Source organism: Urocampus carinirostris, chromosome 5, assembly GCF_059441175.1.
Source record: "Urocampus carinirostris isolate Australia breed hairy pipefish chromosome 5, RoL_Ucar_1.0, whole genome shotgun sequence".
Lineage (NCBI taxonomy): Eukaryota > Metazoa > Chordata > Actinopteri > Syngnathiformes > Syngnathidae > Urocampus > Urocampus carinirostris.
The window spans coordinates 11,248,003-11,269,052 of NC_142353.1; the positions used below are offsets into that span (position 1 = coordinate 11,248,003).

Below are 21,050 nucleotides of genomic sequence, written 5' to 3' on the forward strand. Positions count from 1 at the left end.
ATGTGCAAGAACATAGACATGAGTACCATTATATTCGTATGAGGTAGTGTTGGCAAGAGTTTTCAGTTTTTTGTGCGGTGTCTGTTTTGAGCAGTGAACAAACATAGTGCAGTCAGCATGTACGTGAGTACCATTTTACATTCGTGTGAGGTAGTTTTTTGCAAGAGTTTTTAGTTTTTTGTGCGGTGTCTGTTTAGGGTGGTAATGGCTGTGGGGAAGAAACTGTCTCTGAGTCTGTTTGTTTTTGCTTTGTGTGACCTGTAGCGCTTACCGGAAGGCAGCAGGTCGAAGCGGTGGTGGCCGGGGTGAGAAAAGTCCTTGATGATGTTTTCTGCTCTGCTGAGGTAGCGAGAGCAGGCAATGTCCTCCAGACTGGGCAGAGAGCAACCGACGATTTTCTGGGCTGTTTTGATGACCCTCTGGAGCTTTTTCCTGTCTGCTGCTGTGCACTCAGCATACCACACCGTAATGCAGCATGTTAGAATGCTCTTCACTGTGGCTTTGTAAAAGGATACCTGCAGCTGCTGTTTTAGATTATTTTTCCTGAGCACTCTCAGGAAGTGCAGTCGCTGCTGGGCCTTCCCTACCACCGCTCTGGTGTTTGCAGACCAGGAGAGGTCGTCGGAGATGTGCACACCCAGAAATTTGAAGGAATGGACTCTCTCTAGTCTATACAGTCTCCTTTTATGATGAGTGGTTCTGGATTCCTGCCATTCTTTTTGAAATCCAGAATCAGTTCTTTTGTTTTTGTGGTGTTCAGTATGAGGTGCTTTTCCGAACACCACGTTGAAAGTGACTCCACCTCATCCCTGTATACCGCCTCGTCCCCTTCAGAGATGAGGCCGATCCAGGTGGTATCGTCAGCGAACTTAATTATAGTGTTTGTGGGGTGGGTCGGTGAGCAGTCGGAGCTGTAGAGGATGAAAAGCAGGGGGCTCAGTGCACATCCTTTGGGGGAGCCAGTGTTCAGTGTTAGGGTGGGAGAGACGTGGGTACCAAGTTCCACAGACTGTGGGCGGTTGGAGAGGAAGTCCATTATCCAGTGGCAGATGGAGGGAGAGAGTCCTAGGTGTGCAAGTTTCTCCACCAGGATCTCTGTGTTGAAGGCTGAGCTGAAGTCCAGAAAGAGCATTCTGACGTAGCTCCCCCGGTGGTCCAGGTGTTTCAGCACGGTTTGAAGTGCTGTGTTTATGGCGTCGTCAGTGGAGCGGTTTGCCCTGTAGGCAAACTGGTGGGGGTCCAGTGTGAGTGACATGGAGTTTTTGATGTGCTGGGACACTAACCTCTCGAAGCACTTCATGACCACAGGCGTAAGAGCGACAGGCCTGTAGTCGTTGAGGCTTTCCACTGCTGACTTTTTGGGGATGGGAATGATGGTGGAGGTTTTGAGGCAAGGTGGGACGGTCGCCTGTGACAGGGACCGGTTGAAGATGGTGGTGAAGACCCCAGCCAGCGGATCGGAACAGTCCCTGAGTACCCTCCCTGGTACTCCATCCGGGCCAGTTGCCTTCCTGGGGTTTATGGTTTTCAGCGCACGCCTAACTTCGTGCTCCTGAAATGAGAGTGAGTTGCTGCTGGTTGTTGGTGGGTGTGATGTGTGGTGGGTGTAAAATGTTATTGTGATTCAGTATGTTTTATCGCCTTTTTTGCCAAAAGTAATGGGTTAGTTTTAAGGAATATTGGAAAACAGTGACAACAATGCTCGGGTCGAAGAAGGAAAGGATTGCAAACATGGTGTACAAGTGTCTGTATTGCGTAGTGCTGTATCCTGGGGGTCTACTGTAAAATTAAAAGGAAAGGGGACTCATGGAGAACTTGCGCTGTGGTCCACTCAGAACATGTTCCACCTGGTGACGGATGTGGAGGGCGGTGGCACCGTCAAGTTCCCGATAGCGCAAGGAGACGAAGCCTGGAAGGTTTATTTTGACGAAGTGCAGCAGGAAGTGGTGGACGAGTTTGCAGTGCGATACGGCGTGGAGCCCATCTACCAGGCCATGACGTAAGGCGTAAGTGACAAGGGAAAAAAAACAGATTTCTTTAAACGTACCGTTTTTTTTTTCCAGACATTTTTCGTGCTTGGCTTCCAAGTACATGCTATCGGGCGTGCCGGCAGTCATGAGCACGCTACTAGCTAACATCAACGCCTTTTATGCGCATCCTAGCGTCGCCACCACCACAAACGTCTCAGCACCCGCTAGATTCGCCGCAACCAATTTTGGGGTGAGTGATAGTGACTCCAATATTGCCGCGTTTTTTGCATATTGATCTCTCACAAAGGTTTCTGACCATCAAACCAATTTTACTATCACACACAGACAACCCAAGAAAATACTAAAAGCCGTTTTGAAATGTTGATTCCATTTAAAAAACTCATAACGGCCCATGTAAAAAAAACAATTGCCCCGTGAAGCTAATAGCGAGTTGGGCCACCTTTGGCAGCCCTAACAGAAATCAAACATTTGCGATAATTGGTAATGAGTCTTTCAAAACGCTGTGTAGGAATTTTGACCCACTCTTCTTTGCAAAATGGTTTCAAGTCTGGCATATTGGAGGGTTTTCTAGCATGAACTGCAAATTCAAGGTTACGCCACAGCATCTCAATTGGATTTAAATCCGTACTTTGACTTGGCTACTCCATTAACTTTCATCTCGGGTTTTTTGAGCCATTCAGAGGTTGACTTGCTCGTCTGTTTCGAATACGTATTCTGCTGCATGATCCGAGAGCGCTTGAGTTTTAGGGCACAGACTGAAGCCCGGACGTTCTCCTTCAGGACCTTCTAGTAAACACCAGAATTCATAATTCTGTCAACCACAGCAAGATGTCCTGGTCCTCGGGCAGCAAAGCAGCCCCAGACCATCACGCTACCACCACCATGCTTTACTGCTGGCATCATGTTTTTTTTTTTGTCAAATGCTGTGCCATTTTTACGCCAGATGATTAAAACCATTATTTACAAAAAAATGAAGGTCAAAATGATGCTTAACAATCTGAAGTAACTTAAAGTGACAGTGTGAAGTATTTAGTGCCTCCTAGTTGTACAAACATTTTCATTCAGTCAAAAAAAATCATTGATTTAAGTACATGAACTGTCCTACTAATTGATTTTCTCATTAAAAAACAATAACGAAATTAACAGTTGAAAAAAAATTACGAATTAATTTAATATGAATAATTTAATCGATTGAGTAATAAAAATATTAATGAATTAAATAACTGATTAAAATAATAGAGCTTAAGAAAATAATTGACTTTGCATAATTTAGCTAAAAGTCCACAATTAACTAAGGGTTCACAATTGATTTATTCCATTATCACAAATGTATTTTTGAATTAAACAAACAATCGATTTCACGGGCATACTCCAGGTTTTCTTTTAATCTAGGATGAAAATGGTGTAAGAAAGAAAAGAATTGCCCAAATGCCAACCCAAACCCTCCATAAAAGATGAAAAAGGAAGAGTTTTTTCGAGCACGCGCAACAAAAAGGAGTGGCAATGGCGTCAGCAGGTGAAATATTTTGAAGTTACAAACACCACCTTTAAAATGATTTAAACAAAGGAAATAATTTTAACTAATAAATATATTAGTTTAACAATTTTGTTTCCTGAAATATAAGAGAAACTCTTATAAAAAAAAAAATCAACCGATCTACATTTTGCTCTGACTTCATTTCATATCATTTTATATATTAAACAAAAGTCACATGAAATGTGTCTCTTTTCGAATGAAAATAACATGTTGGTCCCGCTGTGAGCCAGCATCCCAGCCGGCTTGTAGTCCAATTAGGCGCAAAATAGCCGTCTAACGAGTCCAAAGGTTTAGCTAGCGCCGTCCTGCACAGCTTATTAGCCGAGCTAGCTTCAAAGAAGCTGCAGGAGAGAGGGACAGACCTCCCCCAGGGAATTTTTGCTGGCCAAGGAGAGCTAATGGCACCATTTTAATCAGGACAGTTTTACCTTTGAGCACAATATTATTTAGTTCTCCATGAAAATAGTTTCAAATTTAAAGAGATGCTCACTTAGAAATGTCATAGGGAAGCAAATGAACAAATAAGTCTTAAGCTGCTTAGTTTGTTTTATGTAGCGACCCATTGAGGTATAAAAACACTTCATTTGTTTAACCCTCGTGACAGGCAGGTACTTATTATGTACAATTTAGTGCCTTTTGTATTTTTAATTAAAGAGAAAGCATTCCAAAGCAAAAAAAACTTGGGAACTAAAATTTTCCTGGGGTTATGAGAAGTGTGGATGTTCAAAATGGCATTGTGCTGTGATTTATACGTTATTGTACTTGGGACCCAACCGAATATCATACAGGAAAAAAATCATATGTACATTTTTTTTTACGTATTGTCATCCGTTATATTTCATAATCTTTGATATATCCTAGATCTGGTGCATGGGTCTAGCCAGCCTGTTTCTTATAGCATTATTAAAACACTTTATTCCTCAAGAAAGGACAGGATAGGCTTAAATATGATGAAAAGTGCTAGAGAAAAAATAAAACAAAGCAAAAATGTGAACCATGCACTTCAGTCCACCTGATTTCTATCACCGCTCTCGCTCATTCACACCTAGAGACAATTTGGACCGGCCAATTCACCTGACATGCATGTTTTTGGAATATGGAAGGAAACCGGAATGCCCAGAAAAAACTCATGCAAGCACGGGGAGAACATGCAAACTCAACACAGGAACGTTCAATTTCATGACCTCAGAACTCTGCCGCACACGCGCTAACCACTGTGCCGCCGTGCTCATACAGAAACTGATCTTCACAATAAAAGACTCAACAAATGCCATGGCGTGACGTGTTTCCTTCTTTGGTCATGCTAATACATACCAGAAATCGATTTTCACAAAAAAAGATTATACAAACACCGTTAAGTTAACTAGTTTCCATGTTAAGTCTCCGCGAATAGGTACAAGAAGCACACACTGCACCAGAAGCAGCGTTTCACAATAGATTAGACAAACTGAAGCTCAGTAAAAAAAATATTGCCATTAAAATACAAATGAGGAAAATCAAGTTTTATGAACATTTCTGTCTTTTTTAACACAATAAAGATGATAAAAAATTTTTAAAATAAAATATTAATTGTGCTTTTTTTTCCTCTTTCTATTGAACAGAAAGATCGTTTCGTGAAGCTTTTGGATCAGTTGCACAATTCCCTGAGGATTGACCTCTCTATGTACAGAGTAAGTCCCAATTGTAGTACCGATAGTATTTTTTTTCCGGATTCCTTTGACGTAAAACAGATTTATAACTGATTTCTAATAACTGTAATACGTCCGCAGAATAATTTCCCGGCGAGCTGCAAGCCCCGCCTCCAGGATCTGAAATCTACAGTGGACCTCCTGACCAGCATCACCTTCTTCAGGATGAAGGTACAGAACCGATTTTGCTAACAAGCTAACAAACAAGCTAACAATTTAAAAAAATTTCAGGTCCCTAACATTGTGAAATATTTTAGGTTTTAATATTACTTTTACGATCATGTACAGGAAGTGGAATACATCTTGAAAGGGGGCGTGGCTTAGGGAGTAATGAGCAAACTAAGGACTTTGGGGCCACATACGTATTTAGGATTTGTAATCCGGCTCGCCCAAACAGTTAAAACATACTACTGTACTAATTAATAAGGATGTCATCGTTTTGGTCTTATCCCTATATCCCTTGGTGTCCCTCCCACCCTACTTCCCTTGACTAACACGGTGGGCCGCCGCTTGGCAATCAGCAGCCCGCGGGCCACAAACGAGCCCTAGGCTATTTAATCCGGCCTGACCACACAAACATTTTTAAAAGTACGACTACTGAAAAAATTTGTCATTTTGGTTTCGTCCCTAGTGTCCCTTTGTGTCCACTCCTTCCATCCATTGACTCTAGGACAAGCGATGGCCTGTGGGCCACAAACCCTTCAGGCTTTTAAATCTACCCCAAACAAAAGGTTACATTTTTTTTACTAATAATATTGTCACAGCTATATTCTTCTGTATTTGTATTTTTAGCATTTTTTAATCACGATATTTACCAAATCCCACACAAAAAAAAACCTTCAGCATTTTAAATGTTATGTACTGTATTTTCATGACAATGTGGCGCACTGTCTTAAAGGGTTCAGTTTCCGTAGATGGTTCTATTTCTAAATATAACACCATAATAATTTACTCGACTTTAGATCTAAGTGTTTCCAAACTATTCGTGCACAATGAAGTGTAATTAATTCTTGAAGAGGGCGTGGCTTAATGAGTAACATCAGGATTGGGGCTAGTTAATTGGCGGGGCGATTGGGCCCATCAGGCTTTATGATCCGGCCCGCACAAACAAAACCTTAAAGCATGCATTTCAGAAGTATCGGATCCAGAGTCGGTATTGGCAGATACAAATGTGAAATACATTAGTACTCTTTTTTTTCTTCCTGGGCCCACCTCCTGCAAAACTCATTGTGGCCTAAGATTCAAAAAGTTAGTCCCCAAGGCTTGTTTTATATACGTTCCAATTAAAGAAACAATCTTTAAGTGCATAAAGAGAGAGCGAGAGAGATCGAAGGAGGGCGAGAGAGGGCGAGAGAGGGTGAGAGAGAGAGAAGAAGAGAGAACGAGAGAGAGCAAGAAAGAGGAAGAGAAAAGTGAGAGTAAAAGAAAAATAGACAAAAAGTGAGATAAAGAGAGAGAAATGAATAAATAGAGCGAAATTAAAGGAGAGCAATAGATAAAGAAAGATAGAGAGAGACAAATAGTGAAATAAATAATGAGTGAAATAAATACTGACTGAAAGAATTCAGAAAGAAAGAAAGAAAGACATTTACATCTGTTTTGGGAGTTGCGCTTGGCTTTGGTGGCATCGAGTAGATGTATTTAAAACTGCAGATTCAGATTCAGATTCAGATCTACTTTATTGTCATTCTAGTACACGTGTATACAGAACGAAATGTCGATACATCTGACCCGCACAGTTTCCTCGAATGTACAGATATAAGTAAAAGTTGTATTGTATTATGGCTACGTATAGTATTTTACCATAGTGCCGATAGTGCAAGAGGAGTAGCTAACCAGATGTGCAAAATGGGCATTCAGGTTAACAAGTCAGGTAAACCGTAACATTAACACTGTAACAATAACGCTGTAAGTACAATAGTGCAGAGAGCAAATGTGCAAGGAGTGGCAAGCTATAAGGAACTGCCAGTAGTGCAAAAAGTCAGATTAGCAGCCGTTTAGATTTAGGTTAACTATATGTTAGATTGACCATTTAACAGTCTAATGGCCAGGGGGACTAGACTACTGCGGAACCTGGTGGTCCTGCACCGCACACTGCAGTACCTCTTCCCAGAGGCTAGCAGAGTGAACAGTCCATGATGGGGGTGAGAGGGGTCCCCGATAATGTTCTTAGCATGGGATAGGCAGCGCTTCTGGCCAATGTCCTGAATGGAGGGAAGTGTAGTCCCGATTATTTTCTCTGCTGTCCTCGTTACCCTCCTCACACTACCCCAGTCGGTAGCGCTGCAGCCTCCACACCACACAGAGATACAGCTGGTCAGGATACTCTCTATGGTGCCCCTGTAGAATGTGATGAGGGAGGGTGGGGGCAGGTGGGCTCTCCTCATCCTCCGCAGGAAGTACAGGCGCTGCTGTGCCCTCTTAACCAGTGATGCAGTGTTCACGGACCAGGTGAGTTTGTTTGTAATGTGCACCCCTAGGAACTTGATACTGCTGACAACCTCCACAGCCTTGTTGTTGATGCAAAAGAGACGCAAAACGAGATGCAGGTCGTTGTCTAGCTTTTTCTTCTCGTGCGCTTCTCTGTGTTTTCCTGCGGACCTTATCAAATTTGTTAGTGGGCCTGATCTGGCCCAGGGGCCATATGCTTGACACCCCTAGTTTACATGCAGGCAATAATCCGAGCGAGCGCCTTACCAGGTTCCTCAGAAAGATCTCTTTGAAACTATAACAGAAATGACATCTCCGTTTTTTTTCACTCGCGGTCCCGGTGCAGGTCCTGGAGCTTCCGAGCCCTCCCAGGGCATCTTCGGTGGTCCGGGATTGCGTGAAGGCCTGCCTCAACTCCACTTACGAGTACATCTTTAACAACTGCCTGGATCTATTCCACCGACAGTTCCAGACCGACACCCCGGCGGTCAGTCACAACCCCGGACCCGCAAACACACCATTTGAGCTATGGCTAAGCCCCGCCCCCTTTTGTCTCCCATACAAACATTTAACATTGTGTGAGGAGCGCTGTGGCAACTGTCTCAGCTGGCAGGAGGCAATTCAAGCTTTTTATGCCCACAAAGATCCCACAGGGTCTCAAAGTCACTAAAAGGGCCTCAACTATTGGAGCAGGGGTCTCCATCGTGGTGCCCCCTGAGGTCAGCTGAGGTGCCTGCGGGGCTGTTCTAAGAAAAGCTCATTGTGATTTTCTTGTCAAATGATTTTTTTAGAAGTCGACTGAGTCAAATTAACCCTACTTCTCTCTCGTTTTCTTTCTTTCTTACCCTCTTTCTTTCTCTCTCTCGTTCTACCTTTATGCTATTTTTTTCATTCTCCTGTCTTACCTGCTATCATTCTCTCCCTCGTTCTCCATTCGCTCTCTCTTTTTTCTTCTTTCTTACTCTATTTCTTTTTCTCTGCTTTTGTACTCTTTTTTATTTTCTCTTACTCGGTTTCTTTCTTACTTTCTCTCTCTTTCTTACTTACTCACTCTCTCTTTCTTTCTAACTCTTTCTTTTTGACTCTCTCCTTCTTTCTTCATTTCTTACTTTCTTTCTTACTCTTTCTTCCTCACTCTTTCTTCATTTCTTACTCTCTCTCTCTCTCTTCCTTTCTTCAGTTCTTACTTACTTTTTTTCTTTTTTCTGTCTGTTTCTATTTCTTTCTACTTCCAATAATTAACCTGCTAATAACATATTAACAGCTTAGTAAGTGGTACAAGAGAAGTTTTTATTTTAGAACTGCAAATCAAACTAGATGCCCTTTGTGCCAATAAGGAGCAAAAACATAACTCTCTGTTTGAAAAAGGTTGGAGACCTTTCAATTAAAGGCTTCAGCTAGTCTAACTGTAGGCTTTGGGAAAATTTTTGTTTTTTTACTTTCCCAGAATAAAGTGCAGAATAAACATGCTAAAGAGACAAACAAAAGTATCCCCTTGAAAACTAAGAGGGAATTTTGACAAAACATTTGTAGCGCTTTGCTTCACTGCAACCGCGGAGGAAGCTGAGCAAAGACCAATATGCTTGCTATGTTCAAAACGTTAGTAGTGGACAGCACGAAGATAAATACATTAAGCTGTCTCTTAAATTCATTACAACTCACTTCGATAAGACCCTTGAATTTTTTTTATTTATTTTTTTTGCGCAATTGTTACGAATGGTGTATATTTGGCATGAAATAAGTTACCGCTAATATTGAGCAATTGCCGTTTTGTTCTGACCAATATTATGTGATCTGTTAAAAAAAGAGATGCAGGTAGGGCGCGAGAGGATTTCTTCTTCCGAGGGAGGGCGTGATAGAAAATAATGAGAAGCACTGGCCTAAAGTTAGAAATGTTAATGTTGTAAATGACTTAATGTTTCCCTCCAGCAAAGTGACAATATGTTGTCTCAAATACTATGGTGACTTACCTTAGAACAGATGCAGACATCTTTAATAACTTTTTCCACGTTAAGTTGGTGCTGTGGTCGAAGCATAACTTTTTCCAAAGTAGACAATTGTCTCGATTTAATCGTGGCTAAATCTGGTGAAAAAATACACCCCCTTGCACACAGGTTCACCATTTTAAAGTTTGAAATGTAAGAAAAAGCACAAAAGACAAACAGAAAAAAACTGCAATGCATTCAAATGGACGTGCCAACAATGAATGTCCAAGTATATTGGCTTGGCTATGCGCACTGTGATTGGCTCATCGTGCTTGAGGGCGGGGCTTAGCCCTAGGTCATTTAGAATCCTTGCAAACGTTGAAGATTTCTTTCCTGCAGGTGGATCCCGAAAAGAAGGAAAAAGAGGAAGGAGACAAGGAAGGAGAGGAGGAGGAGGAGGAAGGAGAGGACGAGGAGAAGAGAGAGGGGAGCAAGGTGGCGGAGGAGCAAGGCCCCAGCATCCAGAACTTAGACTTCTGGCCCAAACTCATCACGCTCATCGTGTCCATCATCGAGGAGGACAAGAATTCCTACACGCCTGTCATCAACCAGTCAGTCTTCTTTAAGAAAAAAAGAAAACAAAATACTATTAAAAACAATTTTCTCTAAAAAAAAAAAAAAAAAAAAAAAAAAAAAAAGGCTAAAAATTCCAATTTAGAGCCCAAATTCCACAGAAATGATAGTCAAATGAATCCAGGCTGCAACCAATATTTGTCATTTTGAATTAATCTGTTGATTATGTTGCCGATTGCTCGACGAATCAGATAAAATAAAGAATCTTTGCAGAAGCAATAAACAGTCAAAATAATTATCTGGAGTAAAAGAGTTACGTTCTTAATTTTTTTAATGTATCATTTTATTTGTATTTTATTTTAAAATTTCTAAAATGAGTTTGTTTTACATTCTATTTTTGTAATGTATTTCATTCCAAAAATCTGATTTTAAATATCAATGATTCATTTTTTATTTTATTTTTTAATTTAATCCAATTTGTATTTATTTTAAAATCTCTAAAATGAGGTAGTTGCATATAATTTCATACATTTTATTCAAAACATCTAAAACATTATTCTTGTTTTTATTTTTTTGTTTTAATAATTTTATTTCATTTGTATTTAATTCTAAAAATCAATGATTGTTTTTTATTTTTATCTATATTTCATTTTGAAAAATTCCAAAATATATTTTTATATTATTTCACTTGCCTTGATTTTTTTCAAACGTATTTGTTTTTATTTCATTTTGCATTTTATGTTTACATTTCTAAATCAATTCCTTTTTTTCTGGATTTGTTTTTCTGATTATTTATTTTTTTATTTCATTTTTAGAATCTCTGACATGAATTCGTATTTATTTTATTTTTAAATTTGTTTTTAATATGATCTCATTATTATGTATTTTAAAATCTGGAAAATGAATGGGTTTTATTTTATAGTTCATACATTGTATTTGTATTTTATTTTAATATTTTAAATCGATTGGTTGATTTTACTAATTTAGTCATTTTTACAGAGTAGAATATTTTATTTATATTTTGCAGTTTTTTTTTTCATCCTCTTGGGAAATAAAACTATTTCGGAGATCAACTCCCTCGATTTTTTGTGCGCCCCCATCAGGTTCCCCCAGGAATTGAACGTCGGAAAGGTCAGCGCTGAGGTGATGTGGACGTTGTTTGCTCAGGACGTCAAATACGCTCTGGAGGGTAAGCTAGCAGCACGAGATCACTTGAACCTATTTTGTTAATGACATTTTTGCCAAATGTCCCCAGTTTTGGCTAGCGGCTACCTTCGAAAAGTCGGTGAGCGTTTCGCTTTAGCCGTCACGCGGACCCCTTCGGTCCGGTCTCCTCTATAGACCCTTTCATAGCCCGCATCACAGGCATGCCTTCTTTTTTCTTTTTTCTTACTCCCTGCCTTTCTTTCTTACTTACTCTTTCTCTCCTTTTTTCTCATGTTCTCTTTTGTTCTTACTCTCCTTTTTTTCTTAATCTACTTCTTCTCTTTCTTTCACACCCTCTCTCTCTCTTTGTCTTTTTCTCTTTCTCTCTTTTTCTCTTTATTTCTGTCTTTTTCTTGCTCTTTCTTTCTCTCTCTCTTTCTCTCTCTTTTTATTACTCCCTCTCTTTCCTTCTCTGTGTCTCTCTTTCTTTCTCTTAAATCTACTTATCTGGCCCCCATGAGATTTTTTATCTAGCTCGAGGCCCCCAGCTAAAAAGAGTTTGACACCCCTGGCCTATGTCATGCGTGATATCACAACCGAAACTACTTACTTACACTGGTTAGAAGACAGAGGAAAAGATGGGTGTCATGGCTGCTTGTCGTTGTCATGTTGTGTGTTTGTGTGCCAGAATCAGAGAAAAAAAACGTTAGTGATGGTAAATTGAATAAGTACAGGATCCCAGGTGGACACTCCTGATCTAAGAAAAAAAAGAGAGTCGTGCTTAAATGCATTAATGAGAAAACATTGGACTGAGACACACCCAAAGTTTGCAATGTGTGCCCATTTTTACTTTCAACCCACGCAGTGTTTACAAAGCTATCGTTGGCATTTAGGCTACACGCTAACAGTTAGCTGAAGCTAAGAAAATAACATACTTTGCCGATATAATAAGTAATACGGACTTGATAGCAACAATCATAAACGTTTAAATGATCCCACTTGATATGAAATGTGCGCTGAAAACCTGAGCATTTTTAAATGACTGCCTCGTTCCAATCTTTTCGCTTTAATGCACAACACTCTTCTTTTTTTCTTAGATCAGGAGTGTTCAATTGGGATCCTGTAATACTTCAATTTACGATCAATAAGGTTTTTTTCTCCGATTCTGGCACATAAACACACAACATGACGACGACTAACAACTAAAACACCGTTATTTTCCTCTATCTTCTGACCAGCGCAAGTAACCTTTTACCTCTGGGCTAAGCCCCGCCCACCTGATGCATCACAATGTTTTGAAACAAATGAAAGGGTCTATCATCTTTTGTATTAGTTTTGTACTTAGAATTGAATTTGTGACAAATGTAAAGAGAAGTGACGTTAATTTTGTAGCTTAGCATTGGGGTAAAACTTGTGGCAATGTTTTATTAGCGTAGCAATTCATCATCATCATCATCATCATTATTATATTTTTTGCTGAGTCATCACTCTTTCATCACCATCATTCTCTTCTTTTTCATCCCTCCTATCATTGTTCTTTTTTGTTTTTCCATTTTCAAACCATGGCAGCGGCAGCTCCTGGCATCTTCCGCATCCGAAGAATAACCTTCCAGGATGGTGAGAAGGCGATATAACATTAATCAAAATCTAAGTCCATTTTATTGTCAATTTCCTCAGATGAACCTGACATAAAGAGAATCGAATTTCGTAGCACACTCTTCCAATGAGTATGACAATAAAAAAATAGATAAACAAACACAAAGGAAAAACTTGCATTTGATGTACATTTTGTGTGATGTGATTTGATCTGGTACAGTAGTTGGGTGAATGCAGAGTTTTAACCTACACTTGAAAGGCAACAAAAATAAACAGTAAACAATATAATAGAATAACAATCAGCATGTCCATGAACACGCACAAACATTTGTAAATACGGATAAACAGCTGAGTAAACATGCAAAAAGACGTAAACACTTAAACACCCACAAAAAGGTACGTAAAAATGCACAAAATGTACGCAACAACGCACAAAAACATACGTAAATACACACAAGAATGTACGTAAAAATGCACAAAATGTACGTAACGACGAACAAAAACATACGTAAACACACACAAAAATATATGTAAAAATGCACAAAATGTATGTAACGACGCACAAAAACATACGTGAACACAAACAATGCGTATGTAAACACACACAAAAAAGGGTGTAAAAATGCACAAAAACGTACGTAAACAAACACAAGAAATGTACGTATAAATGCACAAAATGTACGTAACCACGCACAAAAACATACGTAAACACACACAAAACGTATGTAGACACACACAAAAACAGATGTAAAACACGCACAAAAATGTTCGTAAAATTGCACAAACACACACAAAACATGCGTACGGCACCGCTTTTGATCGTCCATAACCGTAACGGCGGAAAGAGTAATGAGTAAGATGACCCCGTCACTGAAAAAATAATGCAGTTATTTCTAATGGCATTATTTCTAATGTGCCCTGCAATTGGCTGGCAACCAATTCAGGGTGTCCCCTGCCCACTGCCCGGAGATGGCTGGGATGGGCTCCAGCCCCCCCGCGACCCTAATGAGGATAAGCGGTACGGCTGATGAGATGAGATGAGATTATTTCTATTGGCGTTATTTCTAATGGCGTTATTTCTAAGGGCGTTATTTCTAATGGCGTTATTTCTAATGGCGTTACTTCCAACACTGGTGCTGGCCAATTAAGGAACTGAATTTCCTGGCGGTTGCTGCAGAACTTGGAAAATGAGAGTCATCCGTTATCCGTGTGTTTCCGCAGAGCACGACCGCCATCGCCTGTGCAAGCCTTCCGACTACATGAACCTTCACTTCAAGGTCAAGTGGCTGTACAACGAGTACGTTTCGGATCTTCCCTCTTTTACGGACACCGTTCCCGAGTACCCCTCGTAAGTGGTCTGCTTCCCCACCGCCGACCGTTGAAATCCGGCTCCAGCGTCTCTTTTTGGTCCCAGATGGTTCCTACCGTTCGTTCTGGCCTGGCTGGATGAAAACCAAGATGTTTCCATGGAGTTCATGCATGGGGCACTCGAGAGGGACAAGAGGGACGGGGTGAGTCCACACTCAAACACGTTCATTCATCTTTTCACCACTACAATTGACCGGCGGCTAAGCCCCGCCCTCAAACAAAATGAGCCAATTACGCTGTGCAAAGCCAAGCCAATGCACTCGGACATTCGCTGCTGCCCCTCCGTCCAAATGAATGTAGTTCCCATCCGTTTTTTTTTTTTTTTTTTTTTTTTTTACATTTTCAACTTTAAAATGGTCAAACGGAGTGCTTGGGGTTCATGCAAATCTGATACGAGGTATCTTGAGAGGCTGGGGTGTATTTTTATCCTTTCCCAAGCCACATTTAAATCTAGTCGCCCACAGCACCAACTCAACGTGCATCTAGATGTTCCAAGGTAAGTCAACATAGTGTTTGAGGCAACATATTATCACTTTGCTGAAGGGAAACATACATTTATACCGTTAACATCTCTAATGTAAGGCTGACTTTAGCTAACATTAGCTCTAGACTTTTACAATTCACGTCAAGTGAGGTTAATTAGTTGAAGGTAAACAATGCTGATCTTTTATTGTGTTGTTTAAGATGACGACAACGTGACCTGTACATTTTTGCCTGAAGCTGAAGTTTTACATCCAACTTCTCAGCAATTAAATCATGAATATAGCCCTCCAATGCATAGTTCAGGCCCTTTTAGTGACTTTGGGATGACATGAGATCTTTGTGGGCCCAAAAAGCTTCAATTGCCTCTTGCCAAATGTCTACCACTGTGACACTTGCCATAGTGCTCATCACATAATGTTGAATGTGAGTGAGTAAAGGGGGCGGGGCCTAGCCACAGCTCAATTCCCCCTTCAATATAGTTATCGTTTTTCTCCTACCTGGCCAATAAATCATCTTCTTTGAAATAGTTCCAATCGACGTCGGAGCACGCCTTGTTCTCCTGCTCGGTGGTGGACATTTTCACGCAGCTCAACCAAAGCTTCGGCATCATCCGCAAGCTGGATTGTCCTGACCCTGCCGTGCTGGCGCAATACAACAGAGGATTCGCGAAGGTGACTTCTGTCGAAAACTGCGTTTCCCATCATGCCTTTTTGCAGTTGATTTTTTTAGAGCTGGTAGATCAGGGATTAGGAACCTATGGTTCTGTTCATGAGCAAATAACGCTCGGAGATAAAGTTGTAAATATACAAATTTCTTTTGCAACGCTACAACTCTGATATTTGCAGAGTCGTACATGGCCAACGTAACACTCCAAGTATGGATGGTTTGTTCTAGGACTTAAAGGGCACAGTCCCAACTAGAATTTTCAGTTAGGGTGTCAAACCGACAGACCCCGTTTTGACGTTAGGCCTAGACGGCTGTTGTTTTTGGACTGTGTACTTCATATTCAGTTACAACTCTATGAAGTCACTATCTTTGATTTTTGCATTTCAGAGATGGAATATGAGCTTGCTCTGTCCACTCCACGCATCGGCCCGGTATTGCAGTACCTCCGGGAACGGTGCATTCGCAATGATCGCAGCAAGGCTTTAGGGCTAGGACCTTAGCTTGGCCTTTTAGCTGAGAGTAAGTGTCCCGGCTCCTAGGCTTTGTTGCGTATTATGAACTGACCGATAACAGATAATGAATAATGAATAACGAAGATAGATAAATAACCCTTAAAAACCCCAAAAACCCCGTTAGGCTCTAGGGCTAGCTTGGCCTTTTGGCCGTACCTCTTGCCATGATCTTTGATTTTTGCATTTCGGAGATGGAATAAGAGCTTACTCTGTCCACTCCACGCATCGGCCCGGTATTGCAGTACCTCCGGGAACGGTGCATTCGCAATGATCGCAGCAAGGCTTTAGGGCTAGGACCTTAGCTTGGCCTTTTGGCTGAGAGTAAGTGTCCCGGCTCCTAGGCTTTGTAGCGTATTATGAACTGACCGATAACGGATAATGAATAACGAAGATAGAACAATAACCCTTAAAAAAAAACCCACTTCGCTGGGGTATCCTTTATATGGAAACTCATCAGTCAATGTATGTACGTTGTTAAGACAAAACTCACAGAACAAACTGTAAGCACTCAAAAAAGGCAGCCAAACAATTTCATTGGGTGAGCGGTAGGCGTGGGCGGACCTATGCACACAGCATTGTCTGCACCAAAGGTAAATACTCCATATCCTTGTTTGCAGTATTTTGTGATATTTTTACAAAAGAACTATTCTTGCACCTTGTTTTGAAACCATTATTTATGAAAAAAATGAGCTGGAGGTAGATCGGTTTAATGTGGTATATTTGCTTGTATGGGACACAAGCTCTGGCATTATTATCATTTCAAAAAATTGATAAAATCATATAATGTTACACAGTGAAGTAAAATAGAATAAATTAGATTTTATCTTGAGAGCGGGTTTGGCGTTTTTTGAAATTTTTTCTTAGAATATATGGTGTGGCTCTTCGGTAGGTCAAAGGAATATTATCACTGTCAAGATTTAATTTATTATTTTGGTAATTATTATTCTGATTTTTATTGTATTTTTTGTACTAGAAGGATTAGTCTATTTTTTTAATTTAAAAAGAGTATATATATATATATATATATATATATATATATATATATGTACAACTGTAATACAAAGAAATGAAAAGTCAAAAACAATTGTCACTTTTTGTTGTCACTAGTCATGATTCTCCAAAAACATTAAAGATAGTCATTGGCTAGATTTAAATTTACTGTAGGTCTTTTGAAAATTAATTCACGTAATTGGGCGAGTTATTCACGTTAAATCGCAAGTGTCGGATAAATATACTTGAAAACCTCTCGGGAGGTGGAATTTTCTTTGGAATGCTAATGTTATTGTTGTCTGTTATCCATTTTTCAGACCATCAGCAAAGTCCTGCTGCAGTACTGCGCTCTGCTGGCCAAAAACTTTCCTTCCTACTGTGACAAGGAGAAAATTGTCAGTAACTTGAAAGTGGTTTAAAGTTGAGCCACTCTCGGGAAGCCCATAGCCGGCCCTAGGCATAGTGAACTTATGGCCCCATGATCACTCGGGGACCGCCTAAAGTGGTTAACTTCTATATAATATACAAAGATATATAAAACATTTTTAGTCAGTGATGATTACAACTAAATTACTTTTAAAGAAATACAACAAAAAATCTACAAAATTAATATGAAACTAAATATCTGTGCCTAAAACAGGGATTTCATATATCATTTTGCTTTCATTTTTAAAATGAAATACTACTACAGTTATATGATAGTACAGATACTATTACAGAAATATTATCCCAGAAATACTAGAAAAATACAACTAAAGTAATATGACAACAATACTAGAAAAATATGACGAAAATACTACTATGGACATATTACAAAAAATATAAATACTACTAAAATAACTGATTTGGAAACACTTAAAAAAAAACTGCAGAAATATTATAAAAATACCACTACATCATCCTATCATACAAAACACTACTAGGGAAATATTACTACAGAAATACTACTACAGAAGAATTAAAACAGAAATACCGCAAAAATACAAATACAGCAAAACTGCAAATATTCCATTACAAAAATACTACAAAAGTACGAAAAAAAGTATGGTCATAATACCAACATAAACCTACAGACGCTGCCCGACCTACGAACGAGTTAGGTTCCGGACGATCGTTTGTAAGTTAAATTTGCTTTAGTGCTATATTTTGTATGTTTAAGGTTTTTATAAGTAACCTGTATTGTTTTGTACTAAAAAATAAATATTTCATAAAATAATATGATCTATAAGCTAAATGAAGTGAGATTTAACTTACTCTTGGGAGATGCGCTTCAAGAGGTCCTCCTCCGTGGTAAAAAGTGGCAGAAAAAAAGCGTTCCGACCATTTTCTCAACCGCATGAAGCTTTCTTATTCCACTTTCGTTTTGAGAGAAACGGCTCGCCTGGTCTTTTCACTTAATATCAACCATATTGAATGGATGCACGAGATATTAAACAATAAAAACGTCAACGTTTTTAGCCCGCTAGGGATACAGTACATGTTGTTATGATTACAAACGAACCAGCCGGATTTCTTCTTTCGTGTGGATGCTGGGTGACCTCTCACTGCGCCACGCGGCGGAAAGAAGCACTAGAGCACTGACCTCTACTTGGAAAAATGTGCACACAATACAAAATCTAACTTAGAGCAATGGCCAGATATTTTTCGACATCCCGAAAAAAATGTTCGTATCTACCGTTTTGTGTAAGTCGAATAATTGTTAGTAGGGGAGCGTCTTTACTGTAATACTACAAAAAAATACTACAGATATACAACAAAACATTTACTAATGAAATACAACAAAAATACTACATAAATACTAAGAAGATATTACTATGGAAATTCTAAAAAAAAACTGATGTAAAAATAAAAACTACAGTAATACTACAATAAAAACTACTGAACTGAACAAAAATCCGACCCCGGAAAAGAAATACTAAAAAAATACAACTAAAGTAATACTTTAAAACTAAATATCAAATGAAGTGCTTAAAACAGGGACCTAATATATGATTTTGCTTTAATTGTGATCGTTTCAAAACCAATTTGATGAAAGAAATCTATTTCAAAAGAAACATAAGATGTAAATGTCTGCATGTTTGTTTATTTATAAATGAAAAAATTGAAAGGCTCTCCAGTATGGGCCCCTTGGCCAAATTTTGGAACGTAATCCAACTGAATCCAAACAGTTGCCCAACAATGGAGTAGAAGTTCTAGTTGGTATGCAAATGATCACGTAAGAGGGGGGCCCCAACTCTAATTTTGCTTAGGGCCAATGAAGGCTTGGGCTGGCCCTGGGGAAGCCACTTTGTGTTTTCTCACCATCAATTTTTGTTTCCAGCCCTGCGTTCTAATGAACAACGTCCAGCAGATGCGAGTCCTTCTGGAGAGGATGTTCGAGTCCATGGGAGCTAAGCAGGTCAGCCGAAGTCAAAAAGATCATAAAAATAAACTCAGGACGAGTAAATGCAGTCGACTGATAAAAACATCAGTGTTTTTTTTTCAAGCTTTTCAATCTGCTCGGGTTGATTCTTCAGTGTTTTGTCTTTCTCGGCAGTTTACGGTCGAGGAGGAGCTGGTACGTCCGTCTAAAATCAAAACCCATCATTTTCCTCTCGGACCCGTTGTCCCTATAACAATTTTGTTTGTGCTCAAAACGTTTTCCCAACCAACCAGCTTTATGGTCGTTCAAGTAATGTGCTTGTGAAAATCAATAGACAAGTAGATTTGTCCCTTATTCATTAATAATTACACTAGTCCCCTCGCCCCACCCTCCTACCTGTTCTATTGTTATTCTGGTATCGTGCTAGTAAACAGCTGATTCTTTGTTTGCAGCAAAATTTTGGTGTCAGGATTTAAAAAAAAATCTTATGTTTCATGTTTTTATGATTTTATTACAATACTAATATGGTAAACACTAAGAAATACATGTTGGTCAAGCTGAGGGTTGGATATAATTATAATGATAGCTTGTTTTCTTAAACAGTCTATCTAAATGTTGTCCAGCCTGCCGTTTTCTAACAAACATTTGACCCAAAAAGCTTATTTTTTAAAAATGTTTTGCTCATAAACACAAATAATCTATACTATATGAATGTAATATTAACTCAACAGAATAACAAAACTTTAATAACTAAATCCAATGGGTTTGTAACAAATTGTACTCAGGCTTGAACTCCCGTCAAAATCAAATTTTGTCACTTCCTGTAAATGGCTTTTATGGAATTGTAGTCTTTTGGGAGGCATTAGAGCACATTCTAACAGGGTGGAAAATTACTACTGGGACATGTAGATATTGAACTAAAAAGCGAGTAAAAATATAAATTCATAACATTTGATTTCATAATGAAATTTAGTTTAGTGTAGTTTATCCAATTTTTAAAGAAATAAAATGATTTCATTATTTTATAGCCTAAACCTCTGGAGAAGGTTGATAAAATTGAGCATGCGTATCACCAAAAAGAAATGTAATATTCAAGGTAATATTTGAAATGCATTTTATTTACGGTAAAATGATTGCAAACACTTAAAATACTTTTATATACATTTTGCAGATTTGAAAGAAAATCGGGGTAAGAGAAAGATGCAAACGTGAAATGTTGCTACAGAGAATCAACTAAATATTAATTGATTCATAGTTTTGTCCCTTATTCATTATAAACCTGTCATTTTGCCCCTGCCCCAAATAAGCTTTCTTTGCCTTTTCCATCAGTTTATCTTCCAATGTTTCTACTTTATGTTGATTTTTATTTTTTACATAAAAGCTAGAGAATGAGGAAGAGGAGTTAGACGAAGAGGTGGGTGCATTTTTTACTGTGGTTTTGTTAAAAATATATGTGTATGTATATATATATATATATATATATATATATTATTGTTTTTGTTTGTTTTTTCCAACTCATGCAGACCAACAATGACCATTTTGATGATGATAAAGCGGTGTGTATGCTACATTAGCCAGATAAGATCAAACACTTTTCCTTATTTTCACCTTCATTATCAATTTTTTTATTCATTAATATTTCCGACTCAGTCAGCTTCATCGGACTCTGAAGGCTCAGAGGTACGTGGCAGGAAGCATTTGTTTATTTTCCAATGATTAGCATTTTTTGCTATGACAAAGACAAAACAGGAAGTAATAACTAAATGCACTTCCTGTTCGCATC

The 21,050-nt window shown here is 39.0% G+C and overlaps 1 protein-coding gene and 2 pseudogenes across 1 annotated transcript in view; all 3 read left to right on the forward strand.

Moving 5' to 3' along the window:
- LOC148365207 (protein unc-13 homolog B-like) overlaps window positions 1–21,050 on the forward strand; it is a 111,848-nt gene that overhangs the window by 76,325 nt on the left and 14,473 nt on the right. Inside the window, exons 20-36 of the mRNA XM_088335695.1 lie at window positions 1,836–1,999; window positions 2,064–2,220; window positions 5,130–5,198; window positions 5,298–5,387; window positions 7,993–8,133; window positions 9,971–10,182; window positions 11,248–11,333; window positions 12,860–12,907; window positions 14,108–14,234; window positions 14,301–14,397; window positions 15,265–15,408; window positions 17,223–17,300; window positions 19,226–19,303; window positions 19,442–19,462; window positions 20,649–20,681; window positions 20,791–20,823; window positions 20,918–20,947. Coding sequence (XP_088191821.1) covers window positions 1,836–1,999; window positions 2,064–2,220; window positions 5,130–5,198; window positions 5,298–5,387; window positions 7,993–8,133; window positions 9,971–10,182; window positions 11,248–11,333; window positions 12,860–12,907; window positions 14,108–14,234; window positions 14,301–14,397; window positions 15,265–15,408; window positions 17,223–17,300; window positions 19,226–19,303; window positions 19,442–19,462; window positions 20,649–20,681; window positions 20,791–20,823; window positions 20,918–20,947 — 1,608 coding nt within the window. The remainder of the gene's footprint in view (window positions 1–1,835; window positions 2,000–2,063; window positions 2,221–5,129; window positions 5,199–5,297; window positions 5,388–7,992; window positions 8,134–9,970; window positions 10,183–11,247; window positions 11,334–12,859; window positions 12,908–14,107; window positions 14,235–14,300; window positions 14,398–15,264; window positions 15,409–17,222; window positions 17,301–19,225; window positions 19,304–19,441; window positions 19,463–20,648; window positions 20,682–20,790; window positions 20,824–20,917; window positions 20,948–21,050) is intronic.
- On the forward strand, window positions 15,750–15,868 carry LOC148365210 (U2 spliceosomal RNA; annotated as a pseudogene).
- LOC148365211 (U2 spliceosomal RNA) lies at window positions 16,049–16,182 on the forward strand (annotated as a pseudogene).